This window comes from Mauremys reevesii, linkage group 1 (genome assembly GCF_016161935.1).
Source record: "Mauremys reevesii isolate NIE-2019 linkage group 1, ASM1616193v1, whole genome shotgun sequence".
Classification (NCBI taxonomy): domain Eukaryota; kingdom Metazoa; phylum Chordata; order Testudines; family Geoemydidae; genus Mauremys; species Mauremys reevesii.
In genome coordinates this window covers 238,068,483-238,085,656 of record NC_052623.1, presented here as the reverse complement: position 1 = coordinate 238,085,656, position 17,174 = coordinate 238,068,483, and the positions used below count along the sequence as shown (strand labels likewise).

General features: G+C 40.2%; 1 protein-coding gene across 15 annotated transcripts in view; it reads right to left on the bottom strand.

Annotated features, from left to right (window-relative positions):
- The window catches only part of SCUBE1 (signal peptide, CUB domain and EGF like domain containing 1), a 308,473-nt gene that overhangs the window by 80,365 nt on the left and 210,934 nt on the right, over positions 1-17,174 (bottom strand). For all 15 annotated transcript variants that reach the window (XM_039547805.1, XM_039547812.1, XM_039547728.1 and 12 more), the window contains one exon: positions 5,708-5,830. In XM_039547805.1, coding sequence (XP_039403739.1) covers positions 5,708-5,830 — 123 coding nt within the window. The remainder of the gene's footprint in view (positions 1-5,707; positions 5,831-17,174) is intronic.

The following is a 17,174-nucleotide window of genomic DNA, read 5'->3' as shown; positions in this document are numbered from 1 at the left end:
GTAACAATTCATTTTTTTGGTGATACGTCCCCCGCTCAGACTTCATTGTGGATAAAACTGTGCTAGTACAAGACCTATGAACCACTTAAGTCCCACTTAAGCCCTGTTTTGAGGATGTAAGTGGAACTTGAGTGGTGCATAAGCCTTGTGCTGCTCCTCTGCATAGGGGTGAATTTCATCCTATATGAGGATTCCGCTGTATTTTTCTGGTAAATATTTATCTGACTAAGGTATCACACATTGATCAAGGGATTTCCCCACTAAAGGCTCCTTTCCTGAATGTAACTTACGCTCTCTCCCCTTCCACTGCCCCCTCAGAGTACTGGCAAATGTGCACATTGCCTTTTCTTGCAAAAGGCATTGCCTACAGCAGGAAAAGAAAATTGTTATTTATGATAGCATTTTGCACATTTTTCTGGGTGCTTAATGAAGCCTGAACTTCAGTGAAGCAGAGAGAGTGCTTATTGTTGAATTTTTTTCAAGATCACTGCACAACAAACAGAAACTGAATAAGCAATTAAGTTAACTGGCTTTAAACTCATATTGTCCAAGGATTAAGCTAATTAAGGCCATACTCGTAGGGATTCATTGTAGCTCCAAACAATCTGCTTGCTATTTTGTAGTTGTTGTGGTCTGAAAACGAATCCTGGTTGGTTTCTTGCTGTTAATGATGACACGTTACAAATGCAGGATCTTCTAGTATTATTTAATATTTCTGTTCTGTCAAAGATCCTGATCAAGACTTGGACCTTGGTTAGCTGCCATACAAACATATGCTAAGGCATGTTCCCTGTGCTGAAGAATTTCCAATCTCTTAAATTCAAGAGCATTGTTAAAATAACTAGGAATTTATACATATGTCTTCATTGTTGTTGTTTTTTTAAAAGAACAACTCCTGCTTTAAGTCTGATCCCTTAAAATGGGGACTCTGTGAAAACAGCATCTCACTACAGGACTGTTTGTATCAGAACATGGGTTCTCAAGCCTGCTGGTGGCAGAAGGAGAGGAAGCAAAAGAAAAAAGAAAAAAAAATCTGTTGTAACATGGGGCTGCAGTATGGAAAAGGCTGAGAAGCACTGCCCGAGAAAAATCATCAGAGATATACAGTGTGTGTTAACAGCAGGTTCATTCCACAACCAGGGCTGAAAATGGGTTGGCCACAAACATGTAAATGCAAACCATTTTCCACATCCATTACATGCTATATCATACGAGTTGCACTGTTTGCTAATGTTGAACTCAGCTGACCTAGTGATCAGCAGGTTTCAAAACTGCTGATACCAATGAATTTTCATTTCATGATGTTAACCCACTATAGGAGGAAATGCATGCAGTGTTGTTGTAGCCATGTTGGTCCAAGGATACTACAGAGACAAGATGGGTGAGGTAATATCTTTTATTGGACCAACTTCTTTTCGTGAGAGAGAGAAGCTTGAAGCTTGTCTCTCTATAGTAGGAAAGGCAGTCTTATGGTTAAGGAATTAGGACTGAGACTCAGGCTACGTCTACATGCCCCCATCCCCCAGGTCAGACTACGGGGGTGTGAATTGCAGCATGCCCCAGTGTGCTGTGCTGTAACTTGCCCGTGTGGACACTGCTGGTGCAAACTAGGTGTTCTGAGTATATTTTTGTGTAATTCACGCAGATACAATGGTGATGGGATGCCATATAGATGGACAGAAGCAGGTTGGTTAAAGATGCCCCACATTAAGTTTTCCTAAAATCTTAAAGCTGGCTCAGGAGCCTGTAATGAAGAGACTAAAAGAAATGGGGCAAAGTGAAGGAACCTCAGAGTTTCATATTAAGTGCCCTTGATGGAAAAATGTAAATTACTGAGTGATGACAACAATGGAAATAGTAAGGAAAAGCAGCAGCAGCAGCACCAACAGTTAATTTACAGTTTGCATCTGTTAGTCAAAAAAATACTTCTAGCAAGATCTGTATGTCTGCAGGCTTTTCCCCTTCAACCAAAGGCAGATGAAGGTTTCCTGGGTCCCTGGCCCAGAGCAAGTGGGGGGCCCCTCTCCACCCCTTCTGCCTGCAGCCCTGCCCCCATTCCACTCCTGCCTGTGGCCCTGCCCACAGCCCCACCCCTTTCTGCCCCTTTCCCAGGGCCACCCCTGTTCCACCCAAGGTCCCCCTCCAAGACTCTCCTCCCACTGCAGCCCCGCAACTCCTCTTGCTCCTTTCTGCCACCCCCGCCACACAGTGTCCCCAAGACCGGAGAAGCTCTGTCCCCATGCCATGGCCCCAGGGCCACAGAGGGGAGTGAGAGCTCCACCTCTTCCAGGATTGGAATGGGGGTCCGGGTGCTGGGGCTTCCCCCCCAAACCGTGCTTCTGCGGGGGACCAGGGTTGGAGCGCTGGGGCTTCTCCCTCACGGCTTGCCTGGCGCTTCTGCCGTAGAGGGGGGTCATGTCTGGGGGCATCCCCTGCCACCCCATGGCTTTTGCCAGGGTCAGGGGCTGCCCCTTCTACTGGTACTTTTCTGTAACTAAGAAACTAATACTCATGGACACAATTAGAGCCTGATTCTGTAGCCCTTAATATGGCAAAATTCCCATTCATTTCAAGGAGCATTTTGATAAAGGATTGCAGGATCAGTACCTTAATCTGCAGATGAGCCTCTATAATAACCTTCCAAATTAAGGGGGCCATCTAAACCAGATGCATTTAGAACAGGACTAAAAACAAAAAAGATACATTGATTCTGAGTAAAACAGAGCAACAAACACATTCCCTTCATTACTGATTCCCAAATCAACTCTTCAAATATACTAATTCATAACCGAAATGCTTCTTTCCTTATAAAATGAGATCTTCAGATGGAAGGCAATATTGAATGCAAAATAAAAGTTACAACAACAACAATAATAATAACCATTAAGAATAGGAAAAATGAATTTAAAATTGTAAACAACATGAACGGCAACATGCTCTTCCATAAATAGAAATTAAAGCTCTGTGATTTACACTATGGAAGGGCTAAAACACCCAAAATAAGCTTCCATGAATGTCTCAACAACACTTTTAAGGTTAGCCTCTCCCAGCAATTACCAGAAAAAACAGAAAGATTTATAATGTAACAGTCACCAACCTCAGATCACTTTTTTCTCCAGTGCCTACCATTTAAAGCTATAACCATTTCCACTGACTAGATTTTCTCCACAAAGTACAAAACAAAATACAGGTGATTCACACTTCAGTGATTCCTTGATCTCTATTAGCTTCCCTTCATTCATCATCAGCAGTCATACTGATTGCATGAGTTCACCAATTATCTCTTGAAGCACCAGACAGGAGCTAAATAATCACAAATCACCCTCTTCCTCAAAACAAGCATCATACTGTATTGTTGTAATCTGTCTTTAGGGCCTAAATACCTAAGGCATCAAACAGGAAAAAACTTGCTTCTCCCCCATTTCATACTACGATGAACCAAAACTTCTGTGACTGGAGCAATTTCTCTGTCCCAGGAATCCTTTGGACTTGTAGTGATGTACCTGCTACAGCAATAGATTAGGAACAAATTGACATGTCCAGTCAATGCACTGGCCAGAGGATACAAAGTGCCCCCTGCCCCCCAACCTCAGACCACTGGAAATGAAAAATGTTCATATTTTCAGGCCAGCACCCTGTCTGATCACATGACAGGGAGAAGAATGGTTCAGATATCACTTTAGGAAGGGTAGCCAAAACTCGTGTCTTTACACTTTTTAATTTGATTTTAAAATATATTAAGTTTTGGCAAATTACAAACAGGTCAGCTGTAATATCTAGTACTAATCAATTCTTCTTAGTAACAGTATGCATATTTTTATTTTGTCAAATTCTAATATCAATTATGAAAGCTAAGAGGATAAAACTAATACAAATCAATTTAATATTTTTTTATTAATTTAAATGTTTAACAGCACTTTAACCACATATATCAGACCAAAAGGGATGTGCATTGAAAAAGCTGTGAGCAAATAAAAGGAGGATTTTGAAATGGAGAAAAAACCATCACCCCCTTAAATACAGTTTTGTTAATGGCATCCTAAATATAAATGTTCACTATCAACACCCTCTTTCAGAAACCCAGGCACAGGGGTAAACCAAATGCAGGTGAACAAGTTCTGACTGTTGAAGTGATGCCTTCATTTTCCTGTTAGCACCCAAAATATCTCATTATTTGTAGGAACATTTAAAAGTCCATTGATAAATCTTTCAATCATGACCATCAGCTTTATACAAATAAATCCAGTCCTTCTCCTCTTCCTTTGTGCCAGAGCCTGCATAGTAGAAAAATCAGGCTTGATTTCTCTCTCAGGTTTTACACGGTTGTAATTACATGGGCTTCAGTGGAGTGACATTCTATTTAAACCAGGATGAGAGAAGATCCAGACTCATGGGTTTCAAGTATTACTATGAATTACTGTTTTCTATCATGGCTGTTAAATCTATTAACTCCACACCTAATCGTGTGATGAAGAGAGTCTTCCTTTTAAAAAATCGTTGTCCCTATTTTTAGTGACTAATTCCACACCTGCCAAACTGTCCTTGTCTGACACAATCCTGCAGGGCTATTTCTGTCTGGTCACGTGGTACAAACTGTGCCAGTCTGTGCTTTGCCCAGCACTAGTCAACTTTGCTGTGACTCCCCTGTGTCTAACCACACAGTTAGAGTGAGGTAGGCTTTCCAGACCGTGGCAGTACCAATGAGATGCAATGGAAAGTCTTTTGAAATTGCTTGTGTATCCTTAAAAACAGTTCTCCCTTCTTTTTGTTGATGAGTAATGGGGAAGTATTGGAAACCCCAAAATAATAATACTGTTTAGTACTATATATATCCCGTTACACATTCCAAACGCTATGCAAACATTCACTCACTAATAGAGATGGGCATCTCCTGCAAAACAATTTTCATGAATATTTCCTCACATTTTTAAATTACCCTCCCTCTGGCCACCTACATTCACCTTTTCTATTATTTCCTGGGAACATGTTAGCAGTCGAGTTTTATTTGCACAAATGTTTGCAGAAATTTAATTGTAAAGGTGCATGCATGAGTTTGCTGGAAATGGGTATGTGCTCATCTAGTCGAGGAACAGAAACAATACCATGTGACTCATCTGACCAATGACAATGCATGCAGCAAATAATCAATATAAAATATATGAAGTCTTTTTTTTAATTCTCACAGTATCCCTGTGAGGTATGTAAGTAAGTCTCTCTATCTTCATTTTACAGATAGGGGGATTAAGACAGAGGCCAGATTCTTATGTCAGTTCCAGTACTATAAACCCATTGGCCTACTCTGGATTTAATCCAGTGTAACTGAGATAAATACCAGTCCCAGAAAGGTTATAGGAGTTGCCCAATGGCACACAGCAAATTAGTGGAGAACTTGGATTAGAACGCAGGGCTCCCTAACCTGTGCTTATTCCACTACACCACAGTGATGCTTATGCTTCAGCTAGACTTACTGCAATTGCATGCCATTCCTATGACTAGAGACATTAAAACCTAGACTGGACGTAGCACTAGAAATGACACTGTAAAAAAACTCCTGTATCAGCCCCTAGAGAATAGTTACCTAATAGGTCTTCTCTGGCTTAAAATTCTATGACTTGTGATTACAATCGGCAATAGAAATGATTTAAAAACAAATAGATTCATTCAAATTAAAGATTCACTTTATAAAAACGGAGTAAAAGAATATTACCTTGGCAGGTTCGTTCATCTGTTAATAGTTTATAGCCCTTCTGGCAGCTGCATTCAAAGCTACCAACAGTATTTCGGCAGAAATGGTCACAGCCACCATTGTTTACCAAGCACTCGTCAATGTCTGTAAGGAATGGATGGGAAAAGATTAGTTTACTTTCTAGAATAATGATAGGAATATGGGAGCTTGTCCAGTTCCCAACTAGACAGCTGTCTGATTAGAAATAGTATGTATGCAGTGTTGTTGTAGCTGTGTCAGTCCCAAGATATTAGAGATATATGAGATAATATCTTTTATTGGACCAACTTCTTTTGGTGAGAGAGAGACAAGCTTTTGAGTTACACAGAGCTGAAGAAGTGCTCCGTGTAAGCTACAGATCTTGTCTTTCTCACCAGCAGAAGTTGGTCCAATAAGAGATATTACCTTACCTACCTTGCTTTAGAAATAATATCACCAAAACATTTCCTCTTCCCACCCTTATTGGCAATGCTAATAGAGGTGAAGGATTGAATGGTCTTGGAGACTGAACTACTTCTGTCTCGTAGAGATGGAACCTTTAGATCAATCTGGCTGAGGTACTTTGGTGGAAATTGGCAGGGATGCATACGCTTCTGCTGCCCAGACATACCTTCTCCTGTGGATACACAGAAGACTTTAGTCTCCATAGCTGTTGGTTTAGAACCTTTATTAGGAATTAAATTCACATGAAAAATTGAAAAAATGATTAAAAAATATGAGAGAGACAAGATGAGTGAAGTAATATCTTGTACTGGACAAACCTCCATTTGTGGAAGGGACAAGTTTTCAGGTTTACACAGAGCTCTTACACAGAGTTGGTCCAATAACCTCACCGACCTTGTCTCTGTAATATCCTGGGACCAACACAGCTATAACAACACATAAGAAAATATGTGATTTTTACCTTTGGTGTAAATACAGGGTCCACTGAACACCATTAGTCCCTGTGTCTACCTTTCCTAATTCACTGTTAATGCAGGGCAGACTTTGAATTAGTGCATGTTGTTGTTTGTCACTTGCTTATGTATGCAATATTCCCATTAACTCCATTTGGGAGTCATGTGCATATATGAAGTGCAGGATCAAGTGTGTCACTTAAAATAATTACCAAAGTGTTGTGAAGGGCTCTGTCAGAACAGATCTGCTTCCTTTGTCAAGCTGGAAGCTCTACTTCCCTGCCCCAACTTTTCTAAGAAAAGCTTTCTCCCTTCTCCATCCTGTTAAGCCTTGCATAACAGAACCATCATACTTCCCTGAACCTCCATTGCAATATTTGCCATTTTAGCTGTCCTCTCCCAGATTAAGGACTGTGGGTTCACAACTCATTAGAAAACAGCTAATTGTTAAAGGGAACAAAAGAGCTAACTATATGCCTTTCTTTGAGATTGTATACAACAGGCGAGGTAACGTTACACACACACACACACACGCACGCACGCACACACACACAGCAGCATATTCTTCTGTGAAGGAAACAAGACCTGACATGATCTTGGAGAGTGATTTTCCCAGTGATCCAGGAAGCCTCTTACCAGCAAAGCTTGGAAACTTTTAGAAATATCAATTGGCCATTTAAAAAACAAATCCTGCTAAGAGCAAGTCTAGGTGTTAAAAGAATGATTGCATAGAAATGGAAATGTGCCAAAGATATGAATAGGGCTGTTGAGTGAGCTGGTGCAGTTAGAAAGAATTACTTTGATATATAGGAGAGAGAGGAAGATTTTGAGGTGATTATTTTAAGAAATGCTTGGTTAAATTATTATTAACACCTGTAATAAGCAAACAAGTAAATAAATCTTTAAAAAAGACATGTAATTACTGTGAAAATGTAGAGTGGTACCTATAAGTAGTTATGCCTGTTACTGTGTAATATTTCTGGATATATACAGCAACAAAATATGACAGCAGAAGAATAACTGTGTTAGAACTTAAACCTGGATCATGTACAGTATATAACTTTATATATATATAAAACTTTTAATCACTGGGAGCCAGATTCTCTTACTCTTTCTCTTAGTAGTACCTTCCTCCAGGTGTAGTCCCACTGGAGACAACAGAGTGAGTGTAAGTAAAGGAGGCAGATGCTTGCACTGCATTTACAGTTAGAGGAGTTCTCTCATTTGATACTTACATGACAAATACAAAGGAGGAAGACATTGTGATCCAGTGGGTTGATACTAAAAATTCTGGGCGCAAGGGTGAGCCTTACTGTGGGATCGATTCTTAAACCCTATTATTAACGTGGAGTAGTACCTTACATTGCAAGTTGTCCTATTGATTTCAATGGGACTATTCATAGAACAAGATACTACTCAATGGGAGTAATGGCAGAATCAAGCCTCATGTGATTTTTGGAAGACTAGTTGAATTCTTTGTGCATAGTCAGCACACATATAAAACTGAGTTAACAGAAGAAACCTTACTTGCCTGTTACATGCAAACTGAGCTTTTCAGGTTGAATCAGTGTAAAAAACAATTGGAGTGAATTCTTTGGCTATACATTTTCAAATTTGAGTGCCTGAAGTCAGGTGTCTAAAACAGTAGCTTTAGGCTTCCAAATCTGAAAATCTTGGCCTTAAGCAAAGATAAACCCTGACTGCACTTCAGAATATCATGGCCCTAAAGACTAGAGACAGATCCCATTTGATGTCAAATTGTGGCTAAAACAGTACCATCTCAATAAAAACAAAAACAATACATCACAAGTCCTATTGACTTATTTCCTCTGCAAGTGCTTCCAGTCTTATTAATGATTCTTTCCAATCCCATTCTGCAGAGTTGGGATTGCTTTACAGATCTCATGATGAAAGACCATCACTGTTCAAGACCAGGAGATCCCAACCATCAAGCTTTTCTAGGGTATATATAATTACAGATTATAAAAATCTCCAAGCAGAGTTAAAAATCTTAGCCAAAAAGGAATTCCTGATTATATGTTAACTATAACATGTCATGTGCTGTACACGTAATAGTTACCCATCATAAAGAAGGTATCTCTTACTCATGGTAAACACACTGTGATATCTGAGCTGCTACATTGCCCTATATTCTGAGCATATGTACTCTGAATAGGAAATCACTGCTGAGTCTCAGACAACATGGTGGGGTAACTGTGGTGAAGGACTGACTGATGACCATTGTATTTCACCATGTTCAATACTAGTAGCATTTAGCTTTCCTTTCAGGGTCTGTGAAGATGATATGGGATCTAAATAAAACTTTCCTGAATCAGAGGGTAAGATCTTGAGCTGGTGTAAATCAATGGAGCATCCGATGAAGTGGGCTGTAGCCCATGAAAGCTTATGCTCAAATAAATTTGTTAGTCTCTAAGGTGCCACAAGTACTCCTGTTCTTTTTGCGGAAACAGACTAACATGGCTGCTACTCTGAAACCTGTCATTAAAAATATAGCTTTTCAAAGTTATACCAGCAGACAATCTGGACCAGGATTTGTCCAAAGAAGAGAGAGTCCAAAGGAGAACCTCTCCCCTATCCCCCACATGACTTTGGTACTTTTTAGTCCTTTTAGTTGAAATACTGGCTGTGGGGGTGAGTTTTCGTGCGGCCTTTCGAAACCAGGACCTTCAAAACACAATGGAGGTCAAAACTGTTAACTGCAAAAACATTCTAAAAAGCATAAATAGTGCCATGTCTCTGCTTTCACTGTATTTCTTTCCATGGGCATAACAAGATTGACAAGGTATGTAAAAATTATTTCACTCTATGGAGGGCAGAGCATTGCTGCATTTCACTTGAAAGTGAACAGTATCCAACCATATCATGTCTGACGGGTTCATATAAATTGCACCAAGCCTATATTCCCCACTATTTTTCTTTCCACAGCTATAAATAACTCTTGTTCTGAGGCATGTGAAAATAACAAATGGTCCTGCTTGTGCGAAAGGGTGAGGGCCCCATTTATCTTTAAACTGACTGGTGCCCAACCTCAGTGTGTCCAAGTGGTTGATGTGAATTGCACCAGGGCTCTAAAAAAATGTCTATCCTTCGCTGAATCTTCTATATTCACATAAATAACGGAAGGAAAAAAATGGTGGGAATTGATCATTGAATACCCGACATTCAGGAAAATTCCTGCACTCGTTACTCAGTCAAACATTCCAGTGAAGTTAATGGAGCTTTGCCTGAATGAGGACTATCAAACTGCATTTGATTTTAGCGTGTACCATTTTCAGGTGGTAACAGAGATTACATTCAAGAGGTTTCAGTTCTTTCTCTTTTTCTCTTTCCACAGCTTTCTGTTCTGCAGTATCCCAAGGAATGTGAAAATGCAGAAATGGTGCACTCTTCCACAGGGGTGGGTCTTAAAATGCCTTGAAAACTGAAGAGTTTGGAGATTGCTTTGCTCAGACAACCTGCCATTCATTTCAAATATGCAGGCTAAGGTGTGTGATGGGTTTACAATGTATTAATAACGAAACCCCGAAGGCGCTTTTTTTATTGCAGTAAGTCAGCATCATTAAGAGATCCTTTACTCATCCCCGTGACTGACACACCACAAATGCTGAATTATAAACACTGAGGAATATGTAGCAAGGTAGAAATGGAAAACACACTACAGATAAAAACCACTTGGGCATTAGAACGTACTAGTCAAAGGAATATCAGGTCATACTTATTATTTTGTGGAAGGAGGGGCATAGGCAACAGCTTCTGCACTCAAGCTTCTAAATAAGTCCCATTAACTCCCGAAGTGTCCCATTTTTCTCTCTCAATAATTTTTATAAAATTAAGATAAAATAAAATTTTAAAATTTGGTTAATACAAAGGTAAAAAATCATCTTGAATGATATCATTATACTTTAGGAGAAATAAATTTAACGATTAGATTTAGATATGGGCATGGATCAAAACTCCTGCATCCAAACAACCCAAACCATTGGAAGATTTTGGACCCAGAATCAAATTTTACAAGCTGCCCCCTATTTCTGTCTTGGGGAACAAACCAAAACCCTATTTCTTTGGAACACCCTTAAAGTGGGGAAAATTCAGGATTCAGACTTTGCAGCTCAGGCCAATCTCAAACTACATTTTTAAATTGTGGCTCAGACCCTGCCATTCTTCTGCTAGTGCAGAGCCTACATTCTTTTGCACTCCCCTCCCAAAATCAGTTAATGAAGGTTCAAGGGTCTGTATATGTGATCCAAATGCAGGATCAGGGTCTTAACCTTTTGCGAATGGCCCACTATTTTGGTGAATGAATCCAAGTACAATTTTTTAAATGCTGCTTTTTTGTAAACATTTTGTAAAGCGTCATCTATTCTTTATAATCCTTCCAAACTAATTTTAGATGAACGGAGTAGGGAGAGGAAATACTATTCTGAAATGTAGAATTGCTTTATACATAGGATTGTCCTCAATTGTCTTAGGAACTTAAACTGGGAGTCGGGTGGAGGGGAAAGTTTTAAAAAAAGCTACAGAAAACACAAATGTCTTGTGCATGGCTTCAAATTGACCAGAGGGAACTGCCAGTCATTTGTTGTTTTTCTTTTCATGTTTTTGTGAAGATGAATGGAGATGACTGGTGCTGTGTGACTAAGATCTACCCAGCATAATTCATGTAGGTTTGCAAATGTTTGGAAGGCCCTGGTTTGGATCAGATTTGTGTGAGTGTGGGTTTACACAGCCAAAATTTTGCCTTGCTATATGCAGGAGAATAAATTAAAAAGTACATTTTTTTTTATATCATAGAATTTAAAACTTTACATAAGCTGGTTAAAGGGCACTGAAAGGGCAATCAATGTGCAATCACCACTTCTCTCTTAGACAGATACCTGACAACAACAATTTACAAAGCAAGCTTGTATGCTGGAAGTAAGTCTCTTCATTTCAATGGCTAGACAAATATTTGAACTGCGTGTGTCTGTCTAACCCTTTACAGTTTTAAAATGCTATCACACCCAGAAAACAATGTACTCCAAGACCAAGCTCAAATGGTTACAAAAACTTCACACCCCGTGTTACATTAATTAATGACAGATTATCAGGACTAATAAGGCCAATATTAGAATATCCATGATGGGACAGGGGAGGCAGAGGGATAGGAGGGGGAGTGACAGAAGGTACTGATACGCAGTCAGAGGGGGAGGGAACCAACCAGCTTCAGGCTGGAAAGGAGGGTCGCAGGGGTCCCTACTGGATTCCAGGTCCATTCCAGCCCCTCATAAGACTCAGACTTTAAGGTCAGAAGGGACCATCGTGATCATCTAGTGTGACCCCTTGCACATTGCAGGCCACAGAACCTCACCCATTCCTGAAATAGACCCCTAATCCTCAAATCATGGTTTAAAGACTTCAAGTTACAGAGAATTCACCATTTACACTAGCTCTCTGCTCCTAGGTCCTGCAGCATCTGCTCCAGCCCCTCTGGGTCCTGCTCTTGCCTCTCCTCCTCCCTGGGTCCTGCGACATCCACTCTCTCACCCCTTCAGCCCCCTGGTATGCATGAGTTTATATGGAGGTGAAGCCCCCATAATATTTCCATTGCAGGGGTGTTACCTCACACTTTCACTGCCCCTGTCCTGGATAATTACATCTAATTTGTCCAGGGAGTGGACTATCTTACTAATTTTTCCTAACAGTTTCTCTTTTTCCCCATGTCACTGTCGTACCATCTCTCTGTGTCAGGCCACATCTACACTATGGTGGCATAGCTCTGATGCCATAGTTATATGCTGCTGTAATCCCATAGTGTAGATGCAGACTACAGCAATGGAAGGGGTTTTTCTCTTACTGCAGGGACTCCCCCTCCCTGAGTGATGGTAGCTAGGTCAACAGAAGCATTCTTCTATCGACCTAGCTGCAGCTATACGACAGCTATGGAAGTTAGGGATGTGGAGTTTTTCATGCCCCTCAGTGCTGTAGCTATGTCAACCTAAGTTTTAAGTATTGACCAGATCTTGCTCTCCTGCCTTTAAAAGTTGCCAGTCATTTGAAAATCTCGTTACTACAATTGCCCTTGCTGATATAGATATTAGTCTTCCATACTTCCCAACATTCGAAGAGGCTAAAACGGGACAGGTCCTGCCCCCGTGAGGGGATGAGAAGCTTGTGTGTGTGTGGGATGGTGTTGGGTGCTGCCCCTAGTGGTGGGGGGGAGGTTCTGGAGGGGTAAGGTGGGATGGAGGGAAGACCATGGATGGAGGGAAGACCATGGGAGAGGAGTTCCAGAGTGACCCTATCCACACTCACCCTGGAGTGGCAGTTCATGTGGCACCTGTCCCACAGGGTTGGCTGGGCTTGGCTCCCCACTCCAGGTGTTGCGGCCTGGCCCCCAGTGCATGGAATTGCAGTGCTGCTCAGGTTTGGCCTGGCTCCCCTGACAGGATGGAAGGGTTTGTGGGTTAAAGCGGGACAATCCTGTAAAACATGGGACTGTTGGGAGCTCTGGTCTGCTGATGCGTTCTCTACTGAGTTGCTCCCACTGAGTTATGATAATAGTTAGCTCTTATATAGCATTTTTCATCAGTAGGCCTCCAAGTGCTTTAGAAAGGAGGCCAATAGCATTATCCCATTTTACAGATTGGGAAATTGAGGCATAGAGAACTGATGTGACTTGCTCAAGATCACCCAGCAGACTAGGGAATAGAACCCAGGACTCCAAACCCATCCGCTATCCACTAGGCTACACAGCTTAGGCAGTACTTCTGTCACTGGGGCAGAAGGCACAGCTGTGCACTGCACACTTATATGGAATATACATCAATAAATAAACGTGCATGCAAAATATGACCAGAGTGGCCAATATTCACGGTATTAAAACTACATGGCAAATAATAGAACTATATTTAATATATGTATCATCTGACAATATATCTGAAATATATTTAACATGTAGGAATTAATGTAAACATATCAACAGCACTGTTCATATTCCATGGGCTATTTTAAATATCAGGAAAATTGGCTAGTTCTGTAATATTTCAAATAGTGTATGTCCAGTACATTTTATTAGCTGTATAGGGCCAATTTCTGTCCTCAGCCCCAGTGTTGCAACTCCACTGGCTTCGATGGAGTTGCAATGGAATCTAAGTCTGAATTTAGGCTATGCTATTCCCGAAAAACCTCAGGACATTTGTGGTCTAGTGGATTGCACGGAGTCGGGTGTTATAGTCCCAGTTTTGCTACTGACTTCTACTAAGAATTTGGGTAAGTCACTCAACATCTCGCTGCCTGAATTACCCCATATGCAAAATGGAATAATAATACTTGTCTCTTTAAGCTCAAGAGAGAAACAGTGGTATATAAGGAAAAAAATTGTATTTTTCCATATGGGTTTCATATGAATTTTACTGATATAATAACCAATGTTTTCCTCTTTCCCACCTCAGTCTTTATGCAATCTCATTACAAGGAACAATATTTTAGCCAAACAGACTGTTTCCCCTTATTTATCAAAGAATATTACTTTTGAGTCCTACTCATTTTAAGGTTGATATTGCACAGTTTAATTTGGATGCAATTTTTTTCACTTCCCATCGCAAAGTACTAGTTGTTTAGTGTGATTGCATGCTGTTCAGCAGCTGCTGTGTTTTACCTTGAGGTGGCTGCATTTTGGAGGTGGGTTAAGATCGATACAATCATATTCTGCCTTCAGATACATGCATTCAGGTTCCATTGCTGCACATGTAAATGTAAATTCAGAATATAGCTCATGGCCTGTAAATTGCTTTACATCTCTCAGGAGGAAATAATACCTGAATGCTTATATAAGGCCTCCCACATCTGATGATAACAATGGTCAGCATGCTACAAATTTCAATGCATTAAAACTTCATAACATTCCTGTGAGTTGGGTAAGTATTATTATGGTAATTTTTTACAGATGGGAAAACCAAGGTGGGAAGAAGATGATGAGTGACTTGCCTAGCATCACACATGAAGTAAAAAACGGCCAGAAAAAGAAATAGTCAAGCACATTACCCAGCTTCTTTGATTTCCTTCCTTTAGTCACATCACTCTTTTCCCTCCCAAGGAGCTAATTAAGTATAATATATGATAATCATTAGCCACCAAGTAGCAACTTAAAAAGTTTTCCATTTAATTAGTTTTGTGGGTTTGGTTGTTCAGTAAGGCATTTCCTTAATTACCAAAATTAAAACTAGATTGGTCAGACAAGGCTGGACCGAATAAAAGTTAAATCCCTCTCTCCTTGAAAACATGGTGCCCACAAAGCACACAGCTTTGTGCAAATGTTCTCAGAGCATGGAAAGGTTGAGGCAGGTTTCAACAAATTTCTCTCATGTCACTTTCTCCCTTTTCTTCTGGAAATCTTTGCAATTTCCAGAAGAAACCTGTCTTCAAATACAGATGGTAATCTGTCACACATGGATTTAAGTGTCAGCTCTTTACCTTCAGGACATATCCACTCTGACATTATCCACCAATCAATCAATAAAAAAGCCTGCCAGGCTGCCAAGAGATCAATCACCTTGTAAAACAAACATTATGTCCTATTATTTTCTTATTACAGTTAATTCGATTTATAGAGCACAAAAAGCATCAGAAGTGGAAAACTTAAGAGACATTGTCAACATAGTTTAGGCCCTGAATTCTAATTTTTTGAAGGGAGGGATTTACTAAGCCTAATATGAAAAGACAGGATTTTCATTATAAAATTTCATTGAAAACATTTAATTTTTTTAATAACTTAAAAACATGTCAGTGCGGTGTTGTCAACTCAAACAACAGCACTGTTTTTGAGACCTGACAACCACAAAGTGAAATGGATTGGAAAGAGAGTGAAATTAACCCAGAGAGGTTTAATGTCCAACTTGGACATGGTGAGTGAAATGCAAACAACAAACAGTATAAATGTTGGAACGTTCTAAATGTCTAAAATCTCAATGTTATTGATAACACTTGGAGAGGATAACACTTGATAACATAAGAGAGGAGGGATGGGCCAGTGGTTAGGTACTAGTCCCCCCCCGTAAAATGGGGCTAATTGGACTTCCCTACATTACAGTGGTGTTAGGATGGGTACATTAAGGACTGGGAGGTGCTCTGATGGAATAGTAAGTAGACAGGCAGACTTGTATGGCAATATTAAAAACATGGGGCTAATATTGCTAAGCTTACTATTTACTTTTCTGAGGTACTCGTGTGGCCCCCAATACCACATTATCTCAGTACCTCAGTCTTTGATGTATTTGAATTTCACAGATGGGGAACTGAAGCAGAGAGAAACTAAGTGACTTGTCTGAGATCACACAGGCAGTCTGTAGCAGAGGAGAGAATTGAACCTGGTTCTAAATTAGTGTCCTAACCATTGGCCCATCCTTTCTCTTATCTCTAGTAAGCGGGATTGTTCATGGTTTGCACTAAGCACCATGCATGCTTATTGGATCAGACCCTCAGTTTTTACTAAGGGCAAACTCGAGCAAAACTCTCACTCAAGTCCATGAGAGTTTTGCCTGGGTCAGAGCTTAGTGAAAACAAATGGCAGATTTTGCAATTCGCTGCCCCTGCATGGGTCGCAGTGAAATTAATGAACCTCTGTCCAGGCGCACCACAGAATCTGCATGCAGTGAACTGCAGAACTGAGGTCTGAATAAGCATCTCAGGGTTTAGCCCATTATTTTTTACCTTGACAGAGTCCCTTTAATTTGGGCTATTTTCACTTTTTCTTGAACTGCGATCTGCTGAAGAAGGGTGTATATTTATGTTGAACAAATGTAGTTACAAAGCTCTGTCTGGAAACGGTGCTATGATTTTTGTTTGGTTTTGTTACAAAAGTTTAAAACTAAAACTGAAGCTTTTCTGAAAAATAAAAAAGAAGACTTTGCACCATACTGCAGTTTTAAGGCCAAAATCTGCACTGACCTGCCCCGCCTAGCAATCCCACTGAAATCATGCTGGCTGCAACATCCCCTTTACTATGATCATACTGACAACCGGGGCTGCAGTTTGTTTCCTGGCTACTCCTAGTGAAGAGGAACAGTACAAAGTAGAAAACAACTCTACACCAGTTCAAATCACTCAGAGATGATAATGAATCAATCAATAAATAAATGGATCAAGAAACAATTTCACCTAAAGCCCTTTCATAGCTCTTAGTTTAACCTTCCCGGTTCCAATCCTGTTTCTACTGAAGCCAGCTACTTCAGTGGGAGCAGGATCCAGCCACATATAAAAAGTAGCTGTTTTTATGGCAATAAAATAGAAGAATAAAAAAATTACTTTTCAGTCTTGAATATCATTGACCATGAATAGCTTGCTGCCTTAACCAAACCCCAAACTGCAGAATGTGTTGCATATCTTTACATAATATATTGTGGTTGTTGACCCTCAGGGCATTTTATATTGTTGGAGGAATGTGAAGTCTTTTTAACAACTAAAAGGCAAAATATGACCCTCTCAAGCAATAATTTAAAGGATCTAGTATTTTCAAATGAGACGAACGCAAAGACAAATAACAACCGCAAGCTTCC